Source organism: Ips typographus, linkage group LG3 (assembly GCF_016097725.1).
Source record: "Ips typographus isolate SLU linkage group LG3, UJ_Ityp_2.0, whole genome shotgun sequence".
NCBI lineage: Eukaryota > Metazoa > Arthropoda > Insecta > Coleoptera > Curculionidae > Ips > Ips typographus.
The window spans coordinates 16,621,051-16,647,934 of NC_138424.1; the positions used below are offsets into that span (position 1 = coordinate 16,621,051).

General features: G+C 35.3%; 3 protein-coding genes and 3 long non-coding RNA genes across 8 annotated transcripts; 4 read left to right on the plus strand and 2 right to left on the minus strand.

Annotated features, from left to right (window-relative positions):
- Nucleotides 1-608: 608 nt before the first annotated feature.
- On the plus strand, nt 609-9,669 carry LOC145726179 (uncharacterized). The gene is made up of 2 exons (XR_014177525.1): nt 609-1,259; nt 7,853-9,669. It is a non-coding gene; the product is annotated as an uncharacterized LOC145726179 (long non-coding RNA).
- On the minus strand, nt 4,761-8,227 carry LOC145726163 (tyrosine-protein kinase Btk-like). Its single transcript, XM_081975130.1, is given in 10 exon segments — nt 4,761-5,064; nt 5,066-5,133; nt 5,186-5,381; nt 5,437-5,724; nt 5,782-5,953; nt 6,481-6,680; nt 7,235-7,363; nt 7,437-7,502; nt 7,742-8,042; nt 8,091-8,227. Coding segments are annotated over 10 exon segments (1,467 nt in total). The 5' UTR covers nt 8,107-8,227; the 3' UTR covers nt 4,761-5,033.
- A 128-nt stretch (nt 9,670-9,797) lies between the features above and the next one.
- On the plus strand, nt 9,798-17,073 carry LOC145726166 (uncharacterized). Of its 2 annotated transcripts, XM_081975133.1 has the most exons (8): nt 9,798-10,396; nt 10,456-10,640; nt 10,705-15,573; nt 15,636-15,788; nt 15,848-15,925; nt 16,045-16,073; nt 16,135-16,287; nt 16,990-17,073. In XM_081975133.1, the coding sequence occupies exons 3-8, from the start codon at nt 15,375-15,377 to the stop codon at nt 17,065-17,067; spliced, it is 690 nt and encodes a 229-aa protein (XP_081831259.1). In that variant the 5' UTR covers nt 9,798-10,396; nt 10,456-10,640; nt 10,705-15,374; the 3' UTR covers nt 17,068-17,073. The 2 variants fall into 2 exon arrangements, with proteins under 2 accessions (XP_081831259.1, XP_081831260.1); XM_081975134.1 differs by lacking the exons at nt 15,636-15,788; nt 15,848-15,925; nt 16,045-16,073; nt 16,135-16,287; nt 16,990-17,073 and having other exon boundaries at nt 9,798-10,192; nt 10,248-10,396; nt 10,705-12,172.
- Nucleotides 17,074-17,852: 779 nt separating this feature from the next.
- On the plus strand, nt 17,853-19,796 carry LOC145726169 (uncharacterized). The gene is made up of 4 exons (XM_081975140.1): nt 17,853-17,968; nt 18,049-18,266; nt 18,330-18,489; nt 18,607-19,796. Exons 1-4 carry the CDS (start codon nt 17,866-17,868, stop codon nt 18,720-18,722), a joined length of 597 nt encoding a protein of 198 aa, XP_081831266.1. The 5' UTR covers nt 17,853-17,865; the 3' UTR covers nt 18,723-19,796.
- A 3,927-nt stretch (nt 19,797-23,723) lies between these two features.
- On the plus strand, nt 23,724-25,327 carry LOC145726176 (uncharacterized). Its single transcript, XR_014177520.1, has 4 exons — nt 23,724-24,690; nt 24,749-24,821; nt 24,944-25,052; nt 25,101-25,327. It is a non-coding gene; the product is annotated as an uncharacterized LOC145726176 (long non-coding RNA).
- A 391-nt stretch (nt 25,328-25,718) lies between these two features.
- LOC145726173 (uncharacterized) lies at nt 25,719-26,430 on the minus strand. 2 transcript variants are annotated; one of them, XR_014177516.1, is made up of 3 exons: nt 26,198-26,430; nt 25,917-26,135; nt 25,719-25,855 (listed from the first exon to the last, which is right to left on the minus strand). It is a non-coding gene; the product is annotated as an uncharacterized LOC145726173 (long non-coding RNA). The 2 variants fall into 2 exon arrangements; XR_014177515.1 differs by having other exon boundaries at nt 26,194-26,430.
- Between the last annotated feature and the right edge of the window lie 454 nt (nt 26,431-26,884).

A 26,884-nucleotide genomic window follows, 5' to 3' on the forward strand; every position in this document is an offset into this window, starting at 1 on the left:
GTTAACCCAGTATAAAAAGTCCAAAATAACATAGTATAGAATGCAGAATCAAAATTTTGAATAGGAAAACTATGATATTTAAATTTTTAATTGATATGGTTAATTATATAAATTAATCCATTTAAACCAAAAAAACGGTACGCCACTGGTAGACTAAAACGCGTTCCGCGTAAACATTGCCCCCACCTGAACAACCAACAAACACGTGTACTGTCTCTGGTGGCCATATTTTTACGTCTCTCACGCCGCGCGCCCGCTTCTTTCTAAGTAGATGTTGTCCATAAACAATAAGACGATTTATGAATGACTCGCGGGGTCTATACTTGTATTATAAGTCTATGGAACGTGTGAATGAACTTCCATTCTTTATCAAGTTAGAGTGGAATAATGATAGAAGAAAACTGTAATAGTTTACAGTTTTTTTTTGCTGCAATATTGTCGACAAACAGATCAATTTACAGTTTCCTTCTGTAGCGACTGACGTCACACTCCGGGACTCCGGCAGGCATTTTGAGTCGGATGAGATTTAGGTTGCGTGTGGCAGTGTTGCCAACCGTAGCGGAATTCCGCTACTGTAGCGGCGTAGCGGCGGAATTAACATATTGTAGCTTAAGTAGCGGAAATTTAAATATATTCAGACAGTAAAAATAAAGCAGTGGTATGTATACTGTATGTATACAGTTAAACGTAAATCTGCAGTTTTACCAAAAAATTTTACTATTTAAACTACGAATTGAAGTTAAACTGAACAAATAAAACTAATTCTCAAATAAAATACCATTTAATCGCGCTTAGGCTACTTTTTTTTTTGTTGTATCGGAGTTTTGGCAAATGTAGCGGAATATTGAATAGCCGGTAGCGGCGAAGAACGTGAAACGGTTGGCAACACTGGCGTGTGGTTGTCCCCCAAGCGCGATCGATATTGTCAGGAAGGATAATAAATCAAATTTATTACTTGAGCCAGGTATGGGAGTTTTGATTGGTGGAACCAGTGTCTGGAATGCTATAAAAAGGAAGTTGTACCCTAGAGAGGGGTTCAGTTCAGTTCATTCCAATCAATCCAGTTTTGCTGTGCACCACGTCGGAGAAGGCAGTACCTAGCCAGAAGACTCCGCTCACGCCACAGAATGTAGTCGTCCTGAATTCTGCAACCCGCACCGGGTTTACAAATTAATTAAATAGTAAACCATATCTTGAACTATAATAAATCGCGAGTGCCAAACCCTCCAGAAAGCTGCCCTCATAATTGTTTAACAAATGTAAGTACAGATTTGTTATTGTAATATTTTGTGCATGTAAAAGGTATTGTTTAAAGTGCTACTTTTGACTTTTGGGAATTAAGTTGAAGGTTTTATTCGGATTCACTAAGTTGATAAACCAACCATTTTGTCAATTAGTTTTAACTGTCATTTAGTTATTAATAGTATATTATAAACCTAGGGACTAAAGTGGTTCTCTAAGGGATTAAAAGACACTTTAGTCACGAGGTTTATATACTATTTTATGCACTTTAGAATGCAAGAAATTAAAAATAAAAAAAATTACAAAACTAACAGTGGTTACAACGGTACTCTCGTATTACTGATAGTTGTTATTGATTGTTGTTGGCATGGTGGATTCACTTAAAATTTATTGTGCCCTGGAAGTGTTGCTATGGCACAAAACAAATGAGTGAGTCCAGAAAAATCGTATTTTTTGAAAATGAACATTGAAGAGGCCGCCCAATAAGAGGCCATCGCTAGCCTTCTTCCAGAAAAATCTCGCGAGGCTTACAAAAAACAGTTTCTTGTTTACCAAAAATGGTGCGATGAACAGAATGCAGAGAATTTTACGGATGAAAAGGTAGGTGCTCCTGGCTTACTTCCTGCAGAAGTCTAAGAAGCTCAAGGCATCTTCTTTATGGAGCCAATATTCCATGATCACAGCCACGATAATATCTGAAGCAAACGTCGACATCAGCAAATACAGTAAACTCCAGGCATTTCTAAAGAGACAGAATGACCATTATAAGCCGAAGAAGTCCAAGACATTGGATTTCGACCATATAAGGGATTTTCTTCAAAATGCTCCAGATGAACAATATCTAGCCCAAAAGGTAAGATTATTTTCTTTACTTTGAATATTTTCCTGATAGTACTACTAAAAATAACACCATTGATTATTTTTGTCTACAAAACTACAAAATGTACTGACAGGAGACAATTTTGTTGCAGGTGGTGCTGATTATGGGAGTCGCTGGAGCATGTCGAGGAAAGGAGCTCTGCCAGCTAGACTGCAACGATGTCTCGGATCATAAAAGCTTTTTTCTGGTAAATCTACAGGGTACAAAATCAGGAAAGGATCGCTTGTTTGTGATAAAAACGTCTGGCGAAAACTCTACGAATGTAGTGGAATTAGTGAGAAAGTATATTGGTCTAAGGCCACCTACAAAGCATACACAATTTTTTGTGTCTTACAAAAATGGGAAATGCATGACTCAGCCCATAGAAAAAAATACATTTGGACAGCTACCAAGGAGAATTGCTGGCTAATTGAGACTACCAAACGCAAACCTATATACTGGGCATTGTTTTCGCACATCATCAGCTTCTTTACTTGCCGACTCTGGATCAACCATAGATGTGTTGAAAAGACATGGTGGCTGGAAAAGCAGTTCTGTTGCTGAAGGTTATGTTGAAAATTCATTGTATCAAAAGAAGAATGTTGCCGATTAAATATTCACCAATGTCTTCTCCGATGTTGATATGGCATCAGCATCAACCATAGGAAGATCAATTTCAGAAAATGAGACAACGGCAACGGCGACTGCTACGTATGTGCAGAATATGTTTACTACTAAAAATGTTGCTTCCAATTGTCCACCCTTCGTTAGCCTTGCAAACTGCACCAAAGTCAATATAAATGTAAATATATATAATAATAAGAACTAGATTTAAGTTATGTTTATGTTAATTATCCTTTTTCGTCCTTACACAATAAAATTTCAATAAAATCATTGTTTAATTTGGAAGAATTTACTTTAAATCTCCCAGGGATTTAAAGTAAATTCCAACAACCGCCAATTTCCACAACCGCCTATACAGTGCAGGCCAAAAGTTTAAATTTTCTCATTTTTGTTCGTGTTTTACGACGAAAGGGCTCAAGTTAGAGATCTGAAAAAAATACAGAAAACTAGTCCGTGATAGGTACTACAACTTTCATTAATACGATTTTTCAATCAAATCAACCGTACAGGCGCTAAAAAATCAAAACCGTTTTCCCATGTTAATCTCCTATGTCCAGGGTGCTCTTGGACACCTGGTATATACAGTGCCATCATTTCAAAACTTCTCACCCTCACTACCTTTTTCAGCAAGCAAAATTACTTGGGACCAAAAAAACACGTCAACTTAGATATCGAGGGGGAAGTTTAAAACTATAGTGGACTTTGTATTTTAGATTTCGCCCCCTTGCCCCTAGAGGTGTCCCCACTTAAAATTTTTAAATGGCATCCCTAGCTTGTAGCACATTATTTTAAAACCCTTAAAAACCCCGATTCATCACCGTTTAAAAAACTGAAATCGGTTAATCCGTTCTCGAAATAGGGTCAAGATGACACAATTTTTACTAAAACACATCAAAAACTCCTTGTCTGGAGCAGAACGTACAAATTCGTTGATTTGTTCTCTTGTAAATACCTTTGATTTTTTTGCTCTATATTCGATGTTTTTCTTCTTGATAAAACGAAGATATTTTGGCCATAAGGACGAAGCAGAATATTCTGCAGCGAGTTTTGCAAAATATGCTAGCAACACCGTTTCTTCTGCACCTCGAACTTGTACTTGGTTTCGCCTCACACAAAACTGTTCATATTCTTTCTCATACTGGACTCGATTTTTCCGGAAGCAAGTTCAACCTTATAGTGTTGGCTGCAGCCAATATATTATCAGGAATATCTAAATTTTGCATGATTTTAATGCGGACAACAAAAATTCAATGACATACAATTTTGTTGATTTTGTGTTGGCATCGCCGTTGCCAATGATATGATAAAGTTTTGAATGTAAGTCGATTATTAGCGATTTAACACCGTCTCGGACATTGCAACAATATCCACGACTATTATAAATCGCATAATAATAGCTATAATGCGCCACTGGAAAATTGAAATAATAATAATAGTCTGCATGGTTTGTTTTATTTTTACTAAAGTAGGAGAAGACAGGAAACTGGAGGGTGTTATTGGGTTGTGACTGATAAACTAAGAGTAAAACAATGCTTGTAATGAAACGACAAGCAATCAATACAATAGGTTTGTATTCAAATAATTGGTAAAAGAAATGTACAAGTAAAATCTATATAAAAACCGAGCTGGTTATAAAAAGGTAAAAAAGAGAGTCCCGCTCACGTCAAAACTACACGGTAATACACGAGTGTTGCGTCAAATTAAAAAACAAAAAAAAAATGGTAAAATCAGTATCAAATCCACGCCTACAATTAAATCGAGTAAGTAGCAATCTATATCACACCAACGTCACGAATCAAAACTAGTAAATTTGATTATTTACATTACAAATCCAAGCAAACGAGGATTATTGGCACTTTTTTTTTCAAGGTTTAGGATCACAAATCTGTCAAAAAAACCTCAAATTTCCTTGTCTACTACTCCCCCCGTTTGATATTACCGAAAGATAAAGCGATTTAGGATTTATTGTCTTTAATGGTTTTCTGCCCGGATTAAAAAATTTTGCAGAGTAGCTCTTGTAGACTTAATAAAACACTTTGGGAATTTTAACTGTTTAATTATATATGGTAAAAGTGCAAAATACAAAGAGTGAAAAGACCGGCTACATAATTTTTATTACTTGTTTTTAGACTACTACTTGTTGACATTTAACGTACAGTGTTGCCACATAAACTAATTTTCATTGTTTTCTCTAATAAAAAACTAACGGACTAACCTACATACACTACGGAACCCAGCTGCACGAGGCTTCGCCCGCAGAAATGGGCAAAGTACCCCGCGTGACGGTTTCACACACGAGTCGCGCCAGTCAATCGACCAAGATGCCTTGCGACACATTCTAGTGTATCTTTGAGAGAGCGAAATGAGGGTTGGTTTTCCGGTAGCGGAGACCAACACTTTTTCATTACCTAACCACACAAATACTGTTACTATTATTCAAAAAAAATTGGCTAAACATACATCATAAACCTCCTTGAAACAGGCTTTAGGTTTGTCCAAAATGATTCCTTTTTGAACTCGTTCCACTACTTCAGAGTTTTTCATTCGGCCGTACGGCGTTTTACCGCACGTAAACACCTCCCACATCAGAACGCCGTAGGCCCAAACGTCCGATTTTGAACCTCCCGATGACGTGTATTGACCATCCAAAACGTACCTGAAATATCGTTTTGTTTTTAAAATTCTTGACATTTGGTGTACTGTGATATTACCTAGCCAATCCAAAATCAGCTACTTTAACAATATTGTCAGTGCCAACTAGACAGTTCTTTGCAGCTAAGTCACGATGAATATAGTTGTGCCGTTCCAAGTAGGCCATGCCCTTGCAAACCTGTATGCACATGTCCAATAGCAGGCCCTGATTGGTCGACAAAGATTGTTCGTGTCTGCGCAAGTAGTTCAACAAAGACCCATGACGCATGTACTCAATCACAATGAAAATTGGTCGGTTTTTGCTGCACACCCCGTACAGTTGGACTACGTTAGCATGCTGCAGTTTTCTGGTAAACAGTTCAAAATTAAATAAGAAAAAAAAAACACCACTAAAAAGCTGTTACGTCATGACTTTAGCTTCTTCAATAAAGTCGTCCTCAGACATGGTGCCCTCCTTCATCATTTTAACGGCAACGTCAATTGTCCCGCGCAATTTTCCCCTGCGCACCACCCCGAAATGACCCGAACCGAGCTCCTCCAACAACATCAGCTCGCTACGATCGATTTCCCATTTGTCTAAAAATCTTTAAGGTTATTTTGATCGTTCTAAAGCAGGTTTTACACCGCGCTTTGATGTCAAAGAAATTCATAAAGCTGCTTCAATGACGAATTATATCAAAACAAAATTGAATGTCAAATTTACCTTCAAATAAAAAAAAAACTTGCCGTTTAGCGTAATGCCAACTGCCAACAGACAAAAACGAAAAAGTGAGAGTGAAAGCTGCAAAATTCAATACATAAACACAGTATTCAGGATGATTATGAAATTTCAAAATAAAAATATCAAAAATACCAGAAAAACAAATAATCTGTAACTATTACCGCCTAAACACTAAATTCACTTGGTTGGTTGGGTTGGTCAAACTGTTTTCATTGACAACTTTGACATAACAGTTTGATAAGTGTAAAATCAAATCACTTTATGCTCCAAGAAGTTCGTGATTTATTTGAAGCATAAAATTTGATAAAATAAATGTTTCCAATTTCTTTGAATTAAAACTGTTGGTGTAAAACCTGCTTAAGGGGCACTACTAGGCAACTACCATGACTTAGACCGGCAGTAGCCGGCGCAGGCCTGTAACAAGGGCTGGTTTTTAGCCGGGAACCCAAACCGCCGCTGTTGTGCTTGTGGTAGTTGATCAGCTCCGAGATCGAGTTGTAACAATGTTTTTCCGATGTGGTGAGGAAAAACTCACCCTTTGAGTTCTTTTTGATATGGTAGTGTTTGACGTGTGGTAGAGAACTGTAAAAGTACGCAATCAGAAGATTACTAGAAAACTACTACATTATCTACGTATTCTACCCAATTTCATTTGGTATATCTGAACTAGGCAAATTAATTTGTTTTCACATAAAATAAACACAATATTTATACTACCAATTCTTAAAAACACTGTATTTCAGAACTAAATAATAATACTCTTTAAGGCTTATACAAGGTGAGCTAAGACCAACCAAAAGTATGTTTATAATTCAAAAATTACCGTTTTACAGTTAGGCGGATGTTAGTTTTTAACTAAAACACCCTAGTATACCCAGGTGTGTAAGTTTCGAATCAATTCCTTGCTTATTAATGATATGAACAGAAAAACATAATTCATTTATGTAGTACAGAGTAGCGTACAGAGTTGGACTGTATATTTTGACACCTTGTGGCGATTTTAGATTTGCTATATGGCTATGGCGTCTCTTTTGAATCAAAACAATAGTAACTCTAAAACGGCTAACTAAACGTCAACGGTGTTTCAGTGTTCAATAACATTTTACGGACGTTTGACAATTTAAAAATCAACTTACATTTTGGTGTAGAATGACAAGGTGTACAATCCTTTAGTGGACGAATTCCGTACAACAAAACAACCTTCCTTGTCTTCGTGTTTGAGTAACGATTCGGACCGTTGCCTGGACATGTCATTCACGTACCAACTGAAATTTCAAATATTAATTTTTGACGCTGATTGTACTGTGACTGTGACTGAACTGTAAACGGATAACTCACTCGTATTGCTGCAATCCGAGCAATTCTTTCTCTTTCACATAGTTGCTGGGGATGAAGCCCACATTGCTGAAATGTGCAATTATTATAATATTTCAGCGACTACAGTTAGTCTAGCGATTGTAACCGGTCGCATTAATATGATTAAGGTGTTATAACGGTACAACACACAATGATAATTACTAATGCAGCACCGGTGATAATAATTTACAATTTCTATTTGTAAATTCCAAACGAAAAGGTCAGCGTGTGCATACATACATTAATGCAAAATTTTGGAAAAAACTAACTGACACAAGAAGACTTACCCTTTAGCGTCTCGAGCTTTCCACCAGTGTTGTTGACTATCATCCATCACCTCATATTCCATGTTCTTTTCAAGGCTTAAATTTCCACATTCAATGGCTTTGTAATTGTAGAGGGCGACTACCACTTTGGTTCTAACCACCCCCGGTTGACTGTCCTTCTGTTTGACGGAGGGGGTGCCGGGAGTGCAGCCGCACGGCATGATGGGACTGGGTTTGATCGTTTCCCGGCAACAGTACCATCTGCACCCGTTCCAAGGGCCCGGATGATAATAACTTCGGATGTTTCGATTGTAGGCACACACTAAAATCAAATTGTTCCTTCCTCTTTTTAACGTTCACGGTCTCTTACCTCTCCTGATGTCCATAATCCAATAAATCCTATCGACGTTGTTCAAAGCTAACAGAAACAACGTGTAGTCCTCGTCTTGATGGTAGCCGACCAGAAACGGGTGAAAATCCCCTTCGATGCCCACTTCCTCGTTGGTAAAGAACGATTGGGCCGCTTCCACTGTATGCACTCGTTCCAGTTCCACTCGGCCTTTTTCCTTTCGTTTCTGGAAGAAATTTCAATTGGTGACATAATATTAAGTAGAAAAATAGATTTTTTGGCACTGCAAAGAAAAAACTCCTTGGCCCAGATGAAAAATCGAGTCGTGCGCAATAGCGTTCCCTTATCGACACGACGGTTGAAATTACAAAAGGGGGAGATTGTGACTTTTTCCCTCCCCCATTTTAACCCACACGAATTTAACAATGAAGGGTGGAAAGTGTGTTTGAAATGTTTTGTTTGTTTATTTGTTTTTTTTTGTATAGTTTTATCCAGTTCAGTACTTCCAGAACTCAATATTAGGTGACTGTAGACAATCAAACCGATGGATGAAAACCAGGGCAAATCAAAAGAATGCTGGAAACTATTGTGGGTACCATCAAGGTGGACATCAACAGACAAGTTATAGTGGAAACCGATCAGGAAACCCTAACCAAAATACAGAATGTCCTAAAAGAAGAGAACAATGTCATGTTACTGAAGAAGACATTGCCTTTATGACCACAAACATGGACAACTCAGATTTAGTGAACTGCAGTATGTTCTTGACTGTAAGTTTGTAGTGGATAGTGGAGCTACAAATCACTTAGTTAATAGTGATCTGGGAAAGTTTATAACTGACAGAAAGCAAGTACATCATAAAATAAGAGTTGCAATACTTGGAGTAGTGGTTGAAGCACATTGGGAAGGAAATCTTAGCCTGAAAACTAAATGTGGACAAAAAGTAACCCTAGAAAAAGTTTTGGTGTGTGAAAATCTATCACACAATCTGCTTTCAGTGAAGAAAATTGAACAAAAAGGATTATCAATTTTATTTAAAAATGGTGAAGTATCAGTAATCAAAAATAATAAAATCATTTTACAGGGAAATTTGTTTGGAAGTCTGTATGTTGTTGATTTGTGTGTAGAGTTTTCCTATTCAGCATACGTCACAGAAAATGATCCTGATTTATGGCACAAGGTAGCTACGAGCCTAAATCTCAAAGCAGCATAGTGTGCGTTGGGCATAAATCTCATCGAACCTACTGTTCGTTTGATGCAACGTTGCCAATTGTAATAATAAAAAGTCTTTGTGATGGTTATTTTTATAATAATGTGTAATTAATCTAGTATTAATCTTATATTTAGACTTATATTGACAATAACTATTAATATTATTAATAACTATATTGACTTAAATAAGCCATTCTTTGAATATTATTGACGTATTCACATGCAGGGACTTAAAACCAATAAGGATCATGGGAGAGGCTAACTTGGTTAGCAACTTTACTATGATTATTTGGTAACATAAGTTATGTTTCAAAGTTCTATTTTCATTTTATTTATTTGATAATATGCAATGTATATATTTACTTTCTGAAATGATCGATTAACAAACATTAATGGGTTATTTATTCTCAAGAATCCGAACGATACTTACCCCCATTTGCATCGCCGTATTGTAAGCCGAGCTTAAGTTAAGTGTGGGTCAGACTGTGACAGTTTAGGTGACAAAAGTCACACTCTGAACTACACTTAACTTAAGCTTAGCTTAAAGTACGACGGTGCAAATGGCGGTTATTGAAGTATCTGATTAAGTAATTAAATAAAATGATTTTATAAGTTATAGGTTAGGTTAGTTACGAGCAATATAGTAGATATTGGTATTGGGCTGTTCGGGTTAAGTCTAATTTTTTTAAAAATGTTAGTGCATTTTCTTGAGTATATCATTTGCACTCTCAAGTTATAGGTACATAGTTGACAAAGTGGCATCGTCGCAAACATCCAAGCGCGATCGATATACTTAAAAATTTTCGAAGTACACGTTTAGTCGGGAAGATGGCGCTTGGCCAACAGGGGACCTACGCAATGGGGGCGCCATCTTCAACTTAAGTGATAATTTTTGCTGTTTTATAAAACGTGTACGGGCTATTTATTAATATAGTGTGAATTCTGTAAATTTGCTTTGGTCCCTAGTGTATATAGTGCTCTTTTCTACAAACAATGGAGTCTCAGCAAAAGATCCGATCCAGTGGGACAAACTGTATTTACAAAGGATGCATGAATAGAAAAAGCAGTTCTGATTTAAGCATCAAATATTTTAGAATTCCAAAAGATGAAGTAAAGTAAGTATTCAGAATTTTCTTAAAAAATACACAGTTTAATTAACACTGCATTATTGCAGATGCTTTCATTGGCTGAGGCAATGCGGCCGTGAAGACCTCTTGGGCACGAGTGCTGAAAAATGTTACAACAATTATAGAGTTTGCAGTGTTCATTTTGATTTAGACATGTTCAAAGATGGTCGAGATAAATCTTCAGGCCTATTATTCAGTGCCGAGCCACGCAAATATACTATAACTGAAACATGTAAGTGAACCACATTTCATTAGTGCAATATAGAGTTAGCAAACTGATATTTTTTACATTTTAGATCAGCAGGTCCAACCTGGACTCGACGCTGGTTGTTCAAGCAAGGGACAGAAAATAAATATTCTCCAGAATATTGAAATTCTTCCACCACTTCAACCTCAGTCTACATTTGTAACTCCACCCTTATGTTCACCTGTAGAAACCCAAACTGAGAATGTTCTAAGTTCTTCAACTCCGCGAAAATCTAAACTGCAGAGTGAAAATGCAATTTTAAAGACAGAAATTGAAAAGTTAAAAGATGACTTAGAAGTATCTCTTAATACTTTATATACCATGTAATTGTTATTAAATAAAATGTCAAACAAAGACTAAGGATATTTTCGGGTTTCATCTCTATCTCAGCAGTCAATTCTGAAAACGCTATTTTCTAATCCAAAACTCTCTGCTGAAACTATGATTTCAGAAATGGCAACACCGCATTGCCACAAATTTTGTAAATACCGGCAACGTCCTTGTACTACCAGTTTAAAGAGCCGAGGTCAACGAAACGGGTCGGCAAACATCAAAGCTTTTAGGCCCAGTGTCTTCTCTTTATGAAATTAGTTACTCTTTGCTTTAGCCTTGATTCAGCTTAGTGAGGCAAAGTGAAACTAAGACAAACAATGCAAATTTGTGGAGTTATTTTTAATATGCCAGAAATGATTTAAGTTAATCATTTAATACTTGCGTTTGCATACTAATAACATATTTTTATTTTCACAGAAATCAATGAAGGAAAAGCATTAGATTGAGGACATTACATCCAATTTTTGATAAAACAATCTTCTCCAAAAGGATTTGAAGTTAATTAGAAATGGTTAATGTTTCTGTATTTTTTGAAACAGGCAAATACGTTCTACTTTCCATAAAATGAAAACTAGAGCGTCTTATACTTGTGGAGTTCAAACTTTTTAGTTTCAGTACCGGATTCCTGCTTATTTTTACATGTCAATTAACCTTATAAAGTAATACCCCAGCTAGCATGGAACATAACGGGATATTTTGGGATGTTCGTTTTAAATCGGCAATGTAACATTTCATTACAACTTCGCTTAGAAGTCACATAGACATTTGAGCAAAATTTTGAAATATTGTCACGAATAACATAAATTGCACTATGTTCCGTTACCTAGTCGGGCCCCGGTCTCCCCCAGTACAATGTTTGTGTCAGCAAGGTTAGCGTAATGAGGTCGCTGACTAGTATAAAGGATGCACCGTAGCTCGGCTAAAGCACCGAACTCTGGGGTCTTCCCCAGAGGGAGGTCACGAGCGACAGTCCGAACTTTCTAGTGCCCGGACGGCTCGTTACCCTGTTGCAGTGCCTTAAGTAAGTCCTTTGGGCGTGCCGGACATAGGGGCACCCAGCTCGTATCGAGCGGGTACCGCTTGGCGGCACTTCAGGAGGGCTTACGCACATACACCCACACCCACACACCCCCTCTTGGACGCTAAGAGTAAGACAGTGCCTAATAAAGAAGACTTACTTGAGCTACATCTTGTTTCTCTTCCTGCGCTACCACCCCCAAAACGTGACAATATCCCTACAAAAGAATTCCGTAACATTGTAATAAATATTGCATAAGCGCAACAATTTCGTTACAATGTGCCTTTGATTAGTTTGTATTTAAATGCTGCATACTAAGTACTATAGAAGTTCCGCGAGAGTTACAAAGAAAAAAAGAAGGAAGGGTCTGTGGTAATAATAACCTCGCTTTCTGTCCGTTCCCTGGTTCCCGCTCAATTATTGTATTATTGACGGTTATCGACCGACGCCGTGTTTCTTGCCCACGTTTTGAAAACAAAAGTTGGTATTGTCTTCTTTTGTGTTTGTGTGCAGTTGTGAAATAGTGTTCAGAGTGTTCAGAGAGAGGTTCAGAGTGTACCTATAGTTATTTGATAAGGTAAGAGCAACATGACCTCCCGCCGTAAATCTTTAAGCTGTCTGTCCGATCACCAAAAGCGAAGATTGAGACAACAAATTGTCAAAGGACTCTCTTATGCCTCTCATACTCAAGAGTCTCTAAGTGAACCACAAGAAATGCAGTCTTCAAATCTTACAAATCTCGTTACAAATAATCTTAGTAAACCAGCTGAAATTCCATTTACTACTGGGGATTCATCAACGAATTTATCAGGGACCAACAAAATTTCCGATTTTGAAAATGTTGTTTTATGTCGTGATCCATCTTCTGATTCACATAGTAACAATCAAGACTTTGATAGTGATGTGGACAATTGTACTTGTAATGAATGTGTTAATCTTAAAGTTTTAAACAAAGAAAATTTATGGTTTGACTTAAAAATCTGGGCAACTGAATGTAATATTCCTCTATCTCATATTTCCAAATTATTGAAAATTTTAAACAAACATAAACTCGATTTACCACTTGATGCAAGAACCTTGCTTGGTACTCCAAAGGAAATCAAAACCAGTGTTGTAGAGCCTGGGGAGTATTGCCATCTTGGTATTCAAAATGAGATTTTAAAGCGTCTCAATGTACTTCCTGAATCCATTGCTATTCCCTTTGAATTAAAATTCAATGTTAATGTAGATGGATTATCATTAAGCAAAAGTTCAGGAAGTTTATTTTGGCCCATATTGTGTTGGTTTGACAGCTACCATGAAAACAAACTATGTTTTAAACCTTTTCCTATTGGAATTTACCATGGGTACCATAAACCCAAGTCAGCAAATGATTTTCTCAAATCATTTGTTGAGGAATATCTTGACCTTCAAGAATCTGGTATTATGTGGAGGAATAAAAATATAAAAATTAAAATAAATGCATTTATATGTGACGCGCCGGCTAGAGCCTTTGTTACATATGTTAAGGGTCACTCAGGCTACCATTCATGTAGTAAATGTACTGTAGAAGGTACTTTTGATGGTGCAATGACTTTTCCTGACCTTGACTGTAATTTGAGAACAGATGAATCATTTAAATTGAAATTAGATGAATATCACCATCATAATGACATTTCTATTTTAGAGAATTTGGAAATTGGTATGGTTTCTCAATTTCCTCTTGACTACATGCATCTTGTATGTATAGGTGTAATGAAAAAACTAATTCAGTTATGGTATAAGGGCAGACAGGACATTCGTCTTCCAGTCACAGATTTTGAAAAGTTGTCAAGTTTATTAATGTCTTTTAAAACATGCATCACTACAGAGTTTGTTCGCAAACCAAGAAATTTATTCGATATTGACAGGTTTAAAGCAGTAGAGCTTCGCCAATTTCTTTTATATACAGGTGTGGTTGCATTGAAAGGCATTTTACCACCTGACAAATATAATCATTTTTTAAACCTGTTTTGTGCTATCCGAATATTAACATCACCAAAATTATGTATTAAGATGAATGATAAGGCTGAAGCTATGCTTAAAAGATTTGTCCAACAATATGGTGCACTTTATGATTATAAGTATGTGAACTATAATGTTCACAATTTAATTCATTTGTCAGAAGATGTAATAAAATTTGGAAGTTTGGATAATATTAGTGCTTTTCATCCAGAGTCATATATGTTTCATTTGAAACAAAAAATTTGTCTTCATTCTGGTAAACCATTACAACAAGCTGTAAAACGTATTATGGAAGAACAAATCGAATATAATAGCCAGCCTGATAATAGTGAACTTACAACAAAGAAATCACATGTTGAGATAAATGTAAACGGTTTTTGTTATTCAAATGTTCATCCTAATAATTATTGTCTGTTAAGTTCTGGTATATATGTACAAATTTCAAATATATTAATGGAAAACGGCAAACCCCTTATGGTTGCAAAACGGTTAAAACCATTAGAAAGTTTCTTTAAAGAACCAATAAATTCTATGCTTCTTGGAATATCTGTATGTGTTTGTGAAGATTCTACATTTAAATTTGAGGTAAAAGAATTAGTTGGAAAAGGTGTATGTTTGCCTTTTGATGATAAATTAGTTTTTTTGCCTCTTTTACATATTGATAATGAATGACTTCTGCAATTAATTTGTAGTAGGGATGATTTGTTGTAAGATTAGTAGCCTTTGTTTATGAAGTTGTTTTTTTATCCTTTAATGATTTAATATTCAATAAAACAGTCACTAACAACTATGTACCTATGTATATGCCTACTGTTATACCTACTGTCTTTTTATATTTAGTGATTTATGATCCTCGATTTAATAATTGATGTTTTCGATTTTGGGAGTTGGATCTGTATGTGAAATGAAACTTCACAGTTTATCTGACGTTTTGCAGATTTATTTTTGCATCTTCAGGGACAGTTGATTTTTTTTTCTGATTCCAATCTGTGCTATTTCAACTAAACACATTTTGTGACACACACGGTTTTTTTAACACATAACACTTCAATAATATATCATTAAAAAAAGCTCTTTTTTTCTTTCACACAAAATTATATACAATTAGTCGGAAGGCGTCCGATTTGTAGCAAATCATAGTAGTTCACTTTGATCTACTTGAGAATGCCAAAATAAATTTTCGAAACGTCGGTTAAACCTCGGGTTAAACTGCATTCTTTGATTTTCACTACTGATCCGAGACCCATAATCGAAAACAAAGTCACTTGTTCTTATTAATGATTTGTTCATGTCGTTGAATTTCCTGTAAATGGGATATGGTCTGTTCGAAATGAATGGCGATTTATGTATCTATTTATAATGTCAAAATGTTGGAATTATTTTAGATGAGTTACGCAGTAGTTAAATTTATAAAAGAAATGGGTGAAGATGAACATATGGTTTCGGAAATTCCAGCTTCATGGCTCACCAAAGATAATACCTTTTGTAAATGGCCTCCCAAACATGTGGGAATTTATATCAATAAAAACGTTCCGCCTCAAGACGATTGGGAAGAACATCCGGTAATAGTGGAGTGTTTCTGTGGTAATATATACATATAAAAGAATAATGTTTCATAAAAATACTCTGAATCAAACATATTACAGCTACCCTAAGTGAAGCAAAAAAGAAGTCAATTTCACTTTCCTCTGACTCTGAAACTGGTAGGGGATGCAGGAAAGTCAAACCAGTGGATTATTTTAGCCCTGCTGAGGAAGCCGAAAGAGGAAACAAAGCTAGAAAAAATGCATCAAAGAATAGTGAGTGAAACTAATGCAAAACATATAAAATGTCTACATAAATTATTTATTTGTTGCAGAAACTTCGGCCGAAACATCTGAACAGAATCTAAAAATACTCAATCAACAATTTATGGATAACATGTTGAAAAAAAAAGGTGAACTATTTATATTAATATTCTATTCATTAAACATACGTTTTTGAATACGCTTGATAATGACAATATAATTATATGTATAAATAATATTGTCTTTATTTTATTTAACTTAATTTCAGAACCCTGCTTAGAGGAAACAAAAACTATGGTGAGTACTACATTTTGTTAAAAACGTTTAGTATTTACTTTTATACCTAAATGATTTTTAGGTGGAATTTCCAAGGAAACTTCCAAAAGACCTACAAACTGTGCAATTACCAAGTGATGAATATGATGACGAATTACCATCTTTCAATTTTGAAAATGTTTTTGACTTGTCAGATCAAACAAGTGAAGATCTGGAAAGTAATGAAGCAAATAAGGTATTTATAACATGTCTGTTATTTTACTATTTCCTACTGAATTAGTTAAAAAAAAGTGAATTTACGCTAATAAAAAGGAAACATGCCCAAAATTCTTCCATGTTGGAGCAACCATCCGCTAGATATCATAAAATTACTGTGTGTATTTAAAAATAACACAAAACTTTAGATATATAGATTTTTTTAAAATATGGTCTTAAACAAAAATTATAATCTGAAACTTGTATTAATTTTTTTCCCCTCTGAACAAATTGCATGCATCAAAGTAAAATAGGGTTATGGGAAATTTTCGTAGAGTAATATAACGGGTGTTCAATAATTGTTATGGTCAGGTCGCCTATGACTAGCAATTGTCACAAAAAACGTATGTCTTAGATAACGTTGCAAACAATTATTATATGACACCTGTCATCCCCCGGTTTCTAACCTCTTGCATACTTTTGAGTTTCTTTTTTGACAGTTGATTTCAAACCATATACGAACTTATCAATAGCCCTACGTTCATGCTAGAACGAGAGAACCACAGCCAACTACGACCATAACAATTATTGAACACCCGTTACTTATACATACGAGTACATATAAGCATTAGTCCGAGAGATCAATATATTTTTTTAAACGGCTGCAGTTATAAAGAAAGTAAAGTGACAACTTATGCTATTTGATGTTACATTTTTTAATTTTTTTTATTAATATTTCCAGACTGACCTCGAGTTTGATTTGAATACTGATAGAAATGGTGAGCAAGGCGATATACAGGGTGTTTCAGAGTTGTTGTGACAAAAGCCTAGGAGAGATTCTCCTGGCAAAATCAAGCAAAAAGTTCAAGAGAACATGAGTCCGCAAGAGCTTTGTTCTCGAGATACAGGGTGTTCAAATTTCAAAAAAAAATACAAATTTTTAGGTTGTAAAATATGTATTACTGTTAAGTGTCAACACCACAAAAATTTCGTTAAAATTCTTGTTACATGAAGGATTATGGATAAACAAAATAAATCTTCTAATGATTTTATTTTTTTATAACTGACTGACTTTTTATTTTTAAATTGAATGACAAGTTTTATCCTATTATTTTTTTAAAGAACAACATCGACCCTCTATTGTTTTAAGAACAACATTACAACACAATTCATATTGTCAACCTCTAAATTAGCGGAATTGAAGATTACAACAAAAATATCTTGAGCGGATTGCGTTATATTAAAAAATTTGTATTTTATTTTTGAAATTTGAACACCCTGTATCTCGAGAACAAAGCACTTGCGGACACATGTTCTCTTGAATTTCTTGCTTGATTTTGCTAGGAGAATCTCCCCTAGGCTTTTGTCACAACAACTCTGAAACACCCTGTATTGCAAATAACTGTAGGTTTGCAGAGGTAGTAATAAAGCTATAAAATATGATCTGTCAATATACGCGATATTAATTATAACCATCAAGGCTCAAATTCAAATTCTATTTTATGGCGTTAATAAGTAGTTTCAGTTATGTTGAAATACATATTCAGCAAATAGTTAAATGCTAAATTATGTTGCTTTATCGTAGTTTTGTGTTCATGTGCTTTATTTTGTAGTTAATATGGTTTGCAGCTTCCTAGAATGTAACTATAATTTATTTCAGTTAATACATACAATCTTCATTATAGTAGTTAACGTCGTCGCTACAGCCAGTGTAGTTCCAGGTTAGTATATGTAAAAAAACCCCTATTAAATCATAAAAGTACTACAATAAGGTACACATGTGATATAAATTCATTTTCAGATAATGATATAAAAAATTTATCAGATAAGCTTAATACGTTGCTTTCCTTGATGACTGAACTCAAGCTGGATGTACAGGAAATTAAGGAAAAGTTGAGTGAGCAAGAGAAGTATGATGCTCCCCTGGATAAGTTAGACATTACTTTTCCTATGAAAACTATCGATGAACTCGAAAAGCTCGAAAGCATAATTCAAACTGAAGACGGAAAGAAACAGTTTGTAAGTGGTGATTTTTATTATCTTCTCTTCGTCATAACATAAAGACAATGTGGTAAATTTTAGATAAAGCATTTGTACGGTATCGGCGGCAGTGATGCTAAGGATTATATTACGCGGATTCTAAAGTTTCTTTTGTCAAATTCTCTGGGTGAAATGTGTTCCTGGACAGGGCGGAAAAACAACTACCCAATACAATCACATAAATGGGTAGAAATAACTTATGGTGAGTATCAGTTATTTATGGTTTTGTTCATTAATACTATTCAGATTCTTGTAACTTTGCAAAAATATTTTTGTGTTTGGAATATAGACCGTACATGTGGGGTTTCTAATTTTTTAGGAGTGGTGCACAGCAAATGCCGTGCCACTTCAAAAGACTTTGAGGTGGTGGTAAAGGAGTGGCTCCGCCACTCTAAACAACGAAGATTAAGAGAAAATATTGTGTTGTGTGTATAGTGTTGTGTTTTACGTTAAATTTTTGTGTTATGTACAGTACATTCTTAGTTGGCCACCCTGTACAGTGCGTTTCATTAACTTTGGTAACATTTTGATCAGCTGTATCTTTTTTGTTATTAAAGATATTGGAATGAAGTAAAAACTTCATTGCATAGTTAACTAACAAGCTTTCTTCTTATTTAAATAAAAAAAACGATAAACTAACGATTTTGGAAGATCGCTTAACCTTACCTACTTACTTTTTTCTTAATGGAACACCCTGAATATTATTGGATATTTGAATTCTACTCAAAAACCCAAGCATATTTTACAAAGCATATCCTATATCTATCTTCAACGGTTTTTTAGAAAAAGGTGTCTGTATAAGTTGGTCATATGTATTAGTAGGTAGGTATTAACATAAAATAATAAATGAAAAACAAAGTAAACTTGCCTGGTAGTATTAAATAATTCGTTCTAAAAACATGTCAAATTATCTTAAAAATTGTTCTACTACCTAAATTTACATCGTTTATAATTTATTATTTTATGCTCATAGGTATGATGACCAACTATAATATAGACGCCATTTTTTCAGAAACAGTTAAAGATAAAATATGCTTTATAAAGTATGCGAGGGTTTTTGAGCAGAATCTAAATATACAAAAATATACAGCGTCTTCAATTAAAAAAAAAGATAAGTTAGGTTAAGATCTCTCACAATTGTCATTTTTTTCTTTGAATAAGAACCAAATTACTAGCCAACTATACAAAGTGGTTTTTGTTTCATTCTGATATCTTTTAAAACAAAAAAGTTACAAGTGATTAAAATGTTATCAAAGTTAATGAAACGTACTGTACTAACAACTAATAGTTTAAGATAGTTTAAGATAATAGTTTAAGAGTACTTTACAATCCAATGTTTTTTTAATTTATTATTTCTATTTAAGAATTTTGTACGAATTATTGTATTTCAATGTACTACAGTGTATAGTGTATGTTCTATTGTGTTAAATTTTTGTATTACTAACAACTAGTAGTTTAAGGGTCAAACTTTACAATCCAATGATTTTTTAATATATTTATTACTGAATAGAGATCGATTGTTTATTTAAAAATATTACCTGTATGTAAATTCGCAACGTCCTAGAAACGTCCCTCGAAATCACAATTAAATGTTTTATATTAACATCACATAGAAGTTCTATTGTGAGCTACATGATATGTTGCATAAAGTACCCAAAGTTATGTCTCATGATGTCACAAATATAACATCGCAGGGATTTTCTATTAAAGTCCCGTGTTGCGGACATTCGGCGGTAACATAGAGGTTAATAAGATTTACACAGAACATTGCGAGAACTTTTGAAAGTACCTCACATACCTCTTGGCAACGTATTTAGGCTGTTAAATGCTAGCTGGGACGTAACACTGCATGCAGAGTATACTTTGGATATAAGTGTGACGCTATTTATTCGGGAGTTCGAATTAAAGTGTGTTCTAGAACAAAAGTTAATGAGAATTGCCTCGGGCGCCACCTGGTTTTAAGAAAGTTTTTAGAGTTTTCGAAATGTGATCCAGGAAACACAATTTGTATGCCTTGGTAGCTTTTAAACAGCTGGAGACAAGGTTCCCGTCAATCTGTGGTAACAGTGGTTCAGTTGGTGACAACGCTAATAAAAGCCAAAAGTACCAATCAACTAACGTAAAAAAAAACGTTCTCTTTGCCTAATTTAAAATGCCAGCAAACTTAACTAAACCAAATAATTATGCATAAATGCAAATAAGCGTATCTTAACCCCCCCCCCCTCAAAGTTAATTACGGGGACAAAGCAGGTCTATGTTTACAACTAAGCAATTAACCGTCCTAGTGCAAATAAAGTAGCCAGAGTGGGCCTAGAGCCTAGAGCCTTGTAGTGGTTCTTGTTGGCAACAGGATTTAGAAACTTGCTTCCTACGCCCGGTCTAGCGAACCATGTAGCGTAGTCAACAAAAGACAGGGCCAGAAAGTGCGGCCGGACTACTAAATGACACAAACGCCCGGTCTAGCGAACCATGTAGCGTTTGTGTTGAAGGTGGAACTATCGTGTAGCGCCCGGTCTAGCGAACCTCGACGCTACAGAGTGAACTAGGGCCGGAAATTGGCCTATCGGGGAAAAGTATACAAACACCCGGTCTAGCGAACCATGTAGTGTTTGTATAGAAACCTACAATGCCGGATCTATGGCGTAGCACCCGGTCTAGCGAGCCACGATGCTACTGAAGTAAAAGGGCCGGAAAAATGGCCGGTCTGGGACTAACGGTGCAAACGCCCGGTCTAGCGAACCATGTAGCGTTTGTGTTGAAGGTGGAACTATCGTGTAGCGCCCGGTCTAGCGAACCTCGACGCTACAGAGTGAACTAGGGCCGGAAATTGGCCTATCGGGGAAAAGTATACAAACACCCGGTCTAGCGAACCATGTAGTGTTTGTATAGAAACCTACAATGCCGGATCTATGGCGTAGCACCCGGTCTAGCGAGCCACGATGCTACTGAAGTAAAAGGGCCGGAAAAATGGCCGGTCTGGGACTAACGGTGCAAACGCCCGGTCTAGCGAACCATGTAGCGTTTGCAATGAAAACTGGTGACGTGAACGTTAAAGCAGCGCCCGGTCTAGCGAACCACGACGCTACAACAAACGGCGGTACAGGGTTGGAGTAAACAAGGAACGAACACCCGGTCTAGCGAGCCTCGGTGTTCAAATAACAGGTACACAGTGCACTAGGAGAGCTAACCACTAAACAGGTATACTTACTGTGATGCGGCGGTGCTGCTGGGAGGTTGAGATGTTGCTCGGAGGAGCTAGTGATCTCAACAGACCACGAACTGACGGCGCACGCCAGTTTTATAGACAGTCCGATTCCCCACTTTCGGGTAGTGGGGGCGTTACTCGAGTGACGCGTACTGCACGAAAACGGTACGCTTCGGCCAACTACGTCAACTCGCGAATTATAATTACAAGGAAAGTCGTAAACCACTAATTTCCTATTACGCGCTATCATACTGCAGCGTTGTTGTAAACCCTGTAATTTTACCAATTGTTTCCAATAAGAACGGTAAAAATCGGACTGGCCAATCCTGAGAAAATATAATAACTTAAAAATACGGCTTATCGTATTTTGGCAAAGTACTAGCACTGGTTACTTTACTAAACGGCTTCTATTAATAGTTCCCTTATCTGCATGGGACAACCACACGCGACCTAAATCTCATCCGACTCAAAATGGCTACCGGAGTGTGACGTCAGTCGCTACAGAAGGAAACTGTAAATTGATCTGTTTGTCGACAATATTGCAGCAAAAAAAAACTGTAAACTATTACAGTTTTCTTCTATCATTATTCCACTCTAACTTGTTAATGAATGGAAGTTCATTCACTCGTTCATTCATAATCTGATTCGAAAATAATGAATGGAGGTGAAGCTCATTGATAGAATGGGGCTTGCAAGTATGCAATAATATTTTAACTTATTTCGCCTTGGTTTTGTCACAGTCACAGACTTTTGGCAATGTATGAGGAAATGTGAAATATGCATGTGCTGTGCATTTGGTGTGATTAGTGCGTTAATTAAATAATAACAGAATACTTCCAATTGTGATTTGGCTCATTCTAACTCATAGAATTTCATTTCTTCATCCATGAGAGTTGAAAACATATTGTAGAAAATTCTCCAGAGACATTATAGTCTTTCTTACCAACCTACACCAGATCAATGTAATAATTTCAACTTGATTTTTCTCTTTATATTCAAGCATTTGCCCTTGATTTATATGGCTTTATTTTCATTACTCATATATCTTTCATAAAATCATTATATTAGACTATGAAGGCTTTCACGGCCGGTCAAAACTGAAATATGAAAGTTATCCGGGCTTATAAGCCGCCAATGGACCACGGGTTATAAGCCCGGATAACTTTCATATTTCAATCATTATATTTTTTATCTGATTCTCTCATTTGAGAATGTCTGTAAAAAACTGGTTTCCAATTATTATGTTATTTATTATTTAGTATGCATAATTGACAAAGACAAAATTATATATTATAAGTAGGTATTTATAAGGTCATGGATTTATAAAACTACTGATAAAACAATAATTTTTAAAATAAACTTTTTTTATTATTCCTATTTCTTATCCTATAAAGTAAACAGGAAAGTTCAACCATTCATTAATTTTTATTCTAGTGGTTTTAAAAATCAGCTTAAATTTTTTGTATCCTATGTATAATAGGTATTATAATGTAATATAGTTTTAACATTTGCAAGCAGGTGATAAATTATTAGTGCAGAATATACATATGTATACAGGGTAATTCAAATTCGACCCTCACCATTGGGATCTCAGAAACTATAAGAGATACGAGAAACTTTAAATTGGGGCAAAGTTGCGCAATATAAAGCTCAACCAAATGCCGTTTTAAAAATTTCGATTTTCCGAGTACTTCCGAAGATATCCGAAAAAAACTGAAAAATTGATTTTTTGTTTTTATTTGTTTCTAACCTTATTTGAAAAGATATCCCAAAACTAAAAGCACCTTTTCATTGCCACTTTTTCCCAGCTATTCGATGATGGATTCAAATTTGCCACACGACGTTTCGTTTTCTGGCAGCCATCATCAACTTTCTTTTTTCTTATGGGCGCCATATTGGATTTTTAGCCCACCGCTTTTAGTGATGTATAATAACTTATGGTTTGCTTCATAAATAACAAAATAATTCAATAAAAACTAATTTTACCTTAGTTAGCTTTGAGTTAATGACACGTTTTATGAAGAGTACTTGGTAATACTGGTCACACGCAATTGGCCTGAACGTACTTAGTCACAAAGGTGTACACGTGACTTAAACCAGTTTATTCACTCAAAGAGCTTAGGCCACTCTCTACGCTGGTGGACCTAGTTGTTCTTTTCGTGAATAAAAAATGGTTTAAGTCACTTGCTGTATAAATAACTATTAAATCACTCTGAATGACACTCGCCTAGTTACAGATGTAAACAAACATCAATGTCACATCTACGGGGCGGGGTGTAAATTTAATAAAACTGTAATTTTAGTTTTTTTTTTAATATAAGGAGTCGAAATTTAATAAAATACTGTATAAAACACGTGACTTAAACCGGTTTATTCACTCGAATAAATATGAATGAATACAAAATGGTTTAAGTCACTTGCTGTATAAATAACTATAAACTTGCACATAACATTATAAAAAATTGAAATTTGGCAAAAAATGAAGTTCCTAAAATGATGATTTTCTCTTGGAAACATAAATGAGCTGTTTAAGTTAGGTTAGGTTAGGTTAGTTGACTTGCTCTAATGATCGTCCGAATTAACGTGTTTGACAAGTACTGTCAAAAATAATGACATTTTATAAAACGGCCCATTAACTCAAAGCCATAACTAAAGTAAAAATAGTTTTTATTGAATTATTTTGTCATTTATCAAGCAAATCATAAGTTATTATACATCACTAAAATCATAATAAAAGGTACTATTTGGTGGGCTAAAAATCCAATATGGCGCCCATAAGAAAAAGTAAAGTTGATGATGACTGACAAAAAACGAAACGTCGTGTGGCAAACTTGAATCCATCATCGAATAGCTAAGAAAAAGTGGCAATGAAAAGATGCTTTTAGTTTTGGGATATCTCTTCAAATAAGGTTATAAATAAATAAAAACAAAAAATCAAATTTTCAGTTTTTTTTGGAAAAAACAGCATTTGGTTTTGGAGCTTTAAATTGCGCAATTTTGCCCCAACTTAAACTTTCTCGTATCTCTTATGGTTTCTGAGATCCCAATGGTGAGGGTCGAATTTGAATTACCCTGTATACCTATAATAATAATAGGTAATTTGTTAAACACAGACTAACATCACTATTACAAAACCAGTCTTACAGTTTATCATTTTAGCTAGTGGGGATAAATCTACAAAATGTCCTAAGTAAGAAAGTAAGTCGCACCATAACCTCAAATCAGTATCCCTTCAATAGATAAATTTGTTTTGCAGCTCATTCCAGCTAGTTTTTCAAGCAAACGTGGTTTCTAGTTGTTGATACAAACCATCAATCATCTTCAGGCCTGTAAGTAAAACTTGAACACATTTGAAGTGTTGATAAGTGAAAAATCATGGAACACAGACCATAGTTGAACTAAGTTGAATTAGCACATAAAACCACCTCCTATATTGTTCTTTTTTTTTCAGTAGAGTGACATGTTTTCATATATGGGTAGATATCACTGTTCAAACTTTGTTGGACTTGCCACATCCACAACCTACATCAGAATTTTGACTTTCTAAACAGGTGAATTAGGTAGGTACTTTTAGTATCATAAGTAAACTATAATAACTATTCAAACAGATTTGTAGGAGAATCACAGTTACAGTAGTGGACCAAACCTGTCATAACATTGAAAATTGGGTTGGTTAATCTCGTGGAATCATCACTTTCAAAGTTATCTGGTTTAGTGACTTTTGTGTTGTGTTTTCTTTTGTTCATGTGTTTAAGTTCAACCACAGGTTCAACACAACATAACTGTTTTGTTTGTTGTACCTATGTTGTATGTAAATAAAAGGGATTTTTTGGAATCACTGATCAGATTCTTTTTCCTAGATTTACAAGTTAAGGTAGGTATCTTAGATGTCTTGAACATATGATGTGATGATGTCTCTTGAACAAGTATTACAAGAAATCTTCCTATAACAGGAATAAAAATGGGGTCCTAAGTAAGAGTGGGACCCTAAGCAGACAGCTTACATTTATTAGTGAATGATTTTAGCCAAACTTGAAGATGGCTTAATCACTTAGTGTTATGAGTCACTAGGTGCTGTTAGCTGTTATGCTAAGCTAGGATTTTATCTCTGAGCTTTCTAGAACTTTTTACCACTTTAAGTTTGTTTTTTGCCATCTGTTCAAAGCTCTTCACCAAACTGTATGTAGGGACTCTGCAAGTTGAAGTGTGAATCAATAAATACAAACTTTTAGTGTAAAAATCGTTTTTATTTGCAATAATTGGTTGTGGGGAAAAGTGGGTACAACTAAAAGTTAAGCACATTTTGTCCTTTCTTAATCAAACCACAGACCACTAGTTGACTAGTCCATTATTGTTTACAAACCTGAGAAAATAGAAGGAGTGCAAGACAGCTGGATTAATAGTAGTTTATGTTTTATATCTACCCATTTTTTAAGACTCCTCATTGTACTGAAAAAAATCCATGTGGGAGGTGATTTTTTATCCACTTTGACTATGGTCTGTGTTCCATGATTTTTCACTTATATACACTTCAAATGTGTTCAAGTTTTACCTGCGGGCCTGAAGATGATTCATTGGTGGTTTTTATCAACAACTAGAAACCACGTTTGTTTGAAAAACGTAACCATTCAACCTGGAATGAGCTGCAAAACAAATTTACCTATTGAAGGGATACTGATTTGAGGTTATGGTGCAACTTACTTACGACATTTTGTAGATTTATTCCCACTAGCTTCTAATAAAGTATCTTTATCGGCTTTTCGTTTCATTTTCTTTGCTTTATGTATGTAATAGTTAAAATGTATGTAAAAATTAACTCGATTAACAAGTTTGGCAAAGAGATAAAATGACATTTCTTTGTTATGATTTTAAAATGTTGGCAGCGCGGAAATTTGTTTACGGGCCATAGTTACCGTGCGGCGGGACATTCAAATTTTCGGATTTTTAGAGGCTTTTTGCGACTAAACGACTAAACCCACAGTACTGAAAAAATTACAGGTTGATAGCCGAAGTTGCACTCTACAACTTTTATTAAGGAAGTTTTATAATTAAATGAACCGTACAGACGCAAAAAAATCAAAACCGTTTTCCCATGTTAATCTCCTAATAATATACAACATACATATCAATAAAAAATAAACTTATTGTTTTATTTAACTTCTATCTACGTTAGGTTAGGTTAGTTTAGGTTAGGTTAGGTTAGCTTAGGTTAGGTTAGGTTAGGTTTAGTTAAACAAAACACAGAAAGGAGCTGACGCAGGAGTGGCAGACGAGGTGGAACTCGTACCAAGGATGGGCTAAAACCTTTGTCAAGGATGTTGACAAGTGGATAAATCGTAAATGGGGAGAGACAAACTATTTCCTCACGCAAGCGATGACAGGGCACGGCACT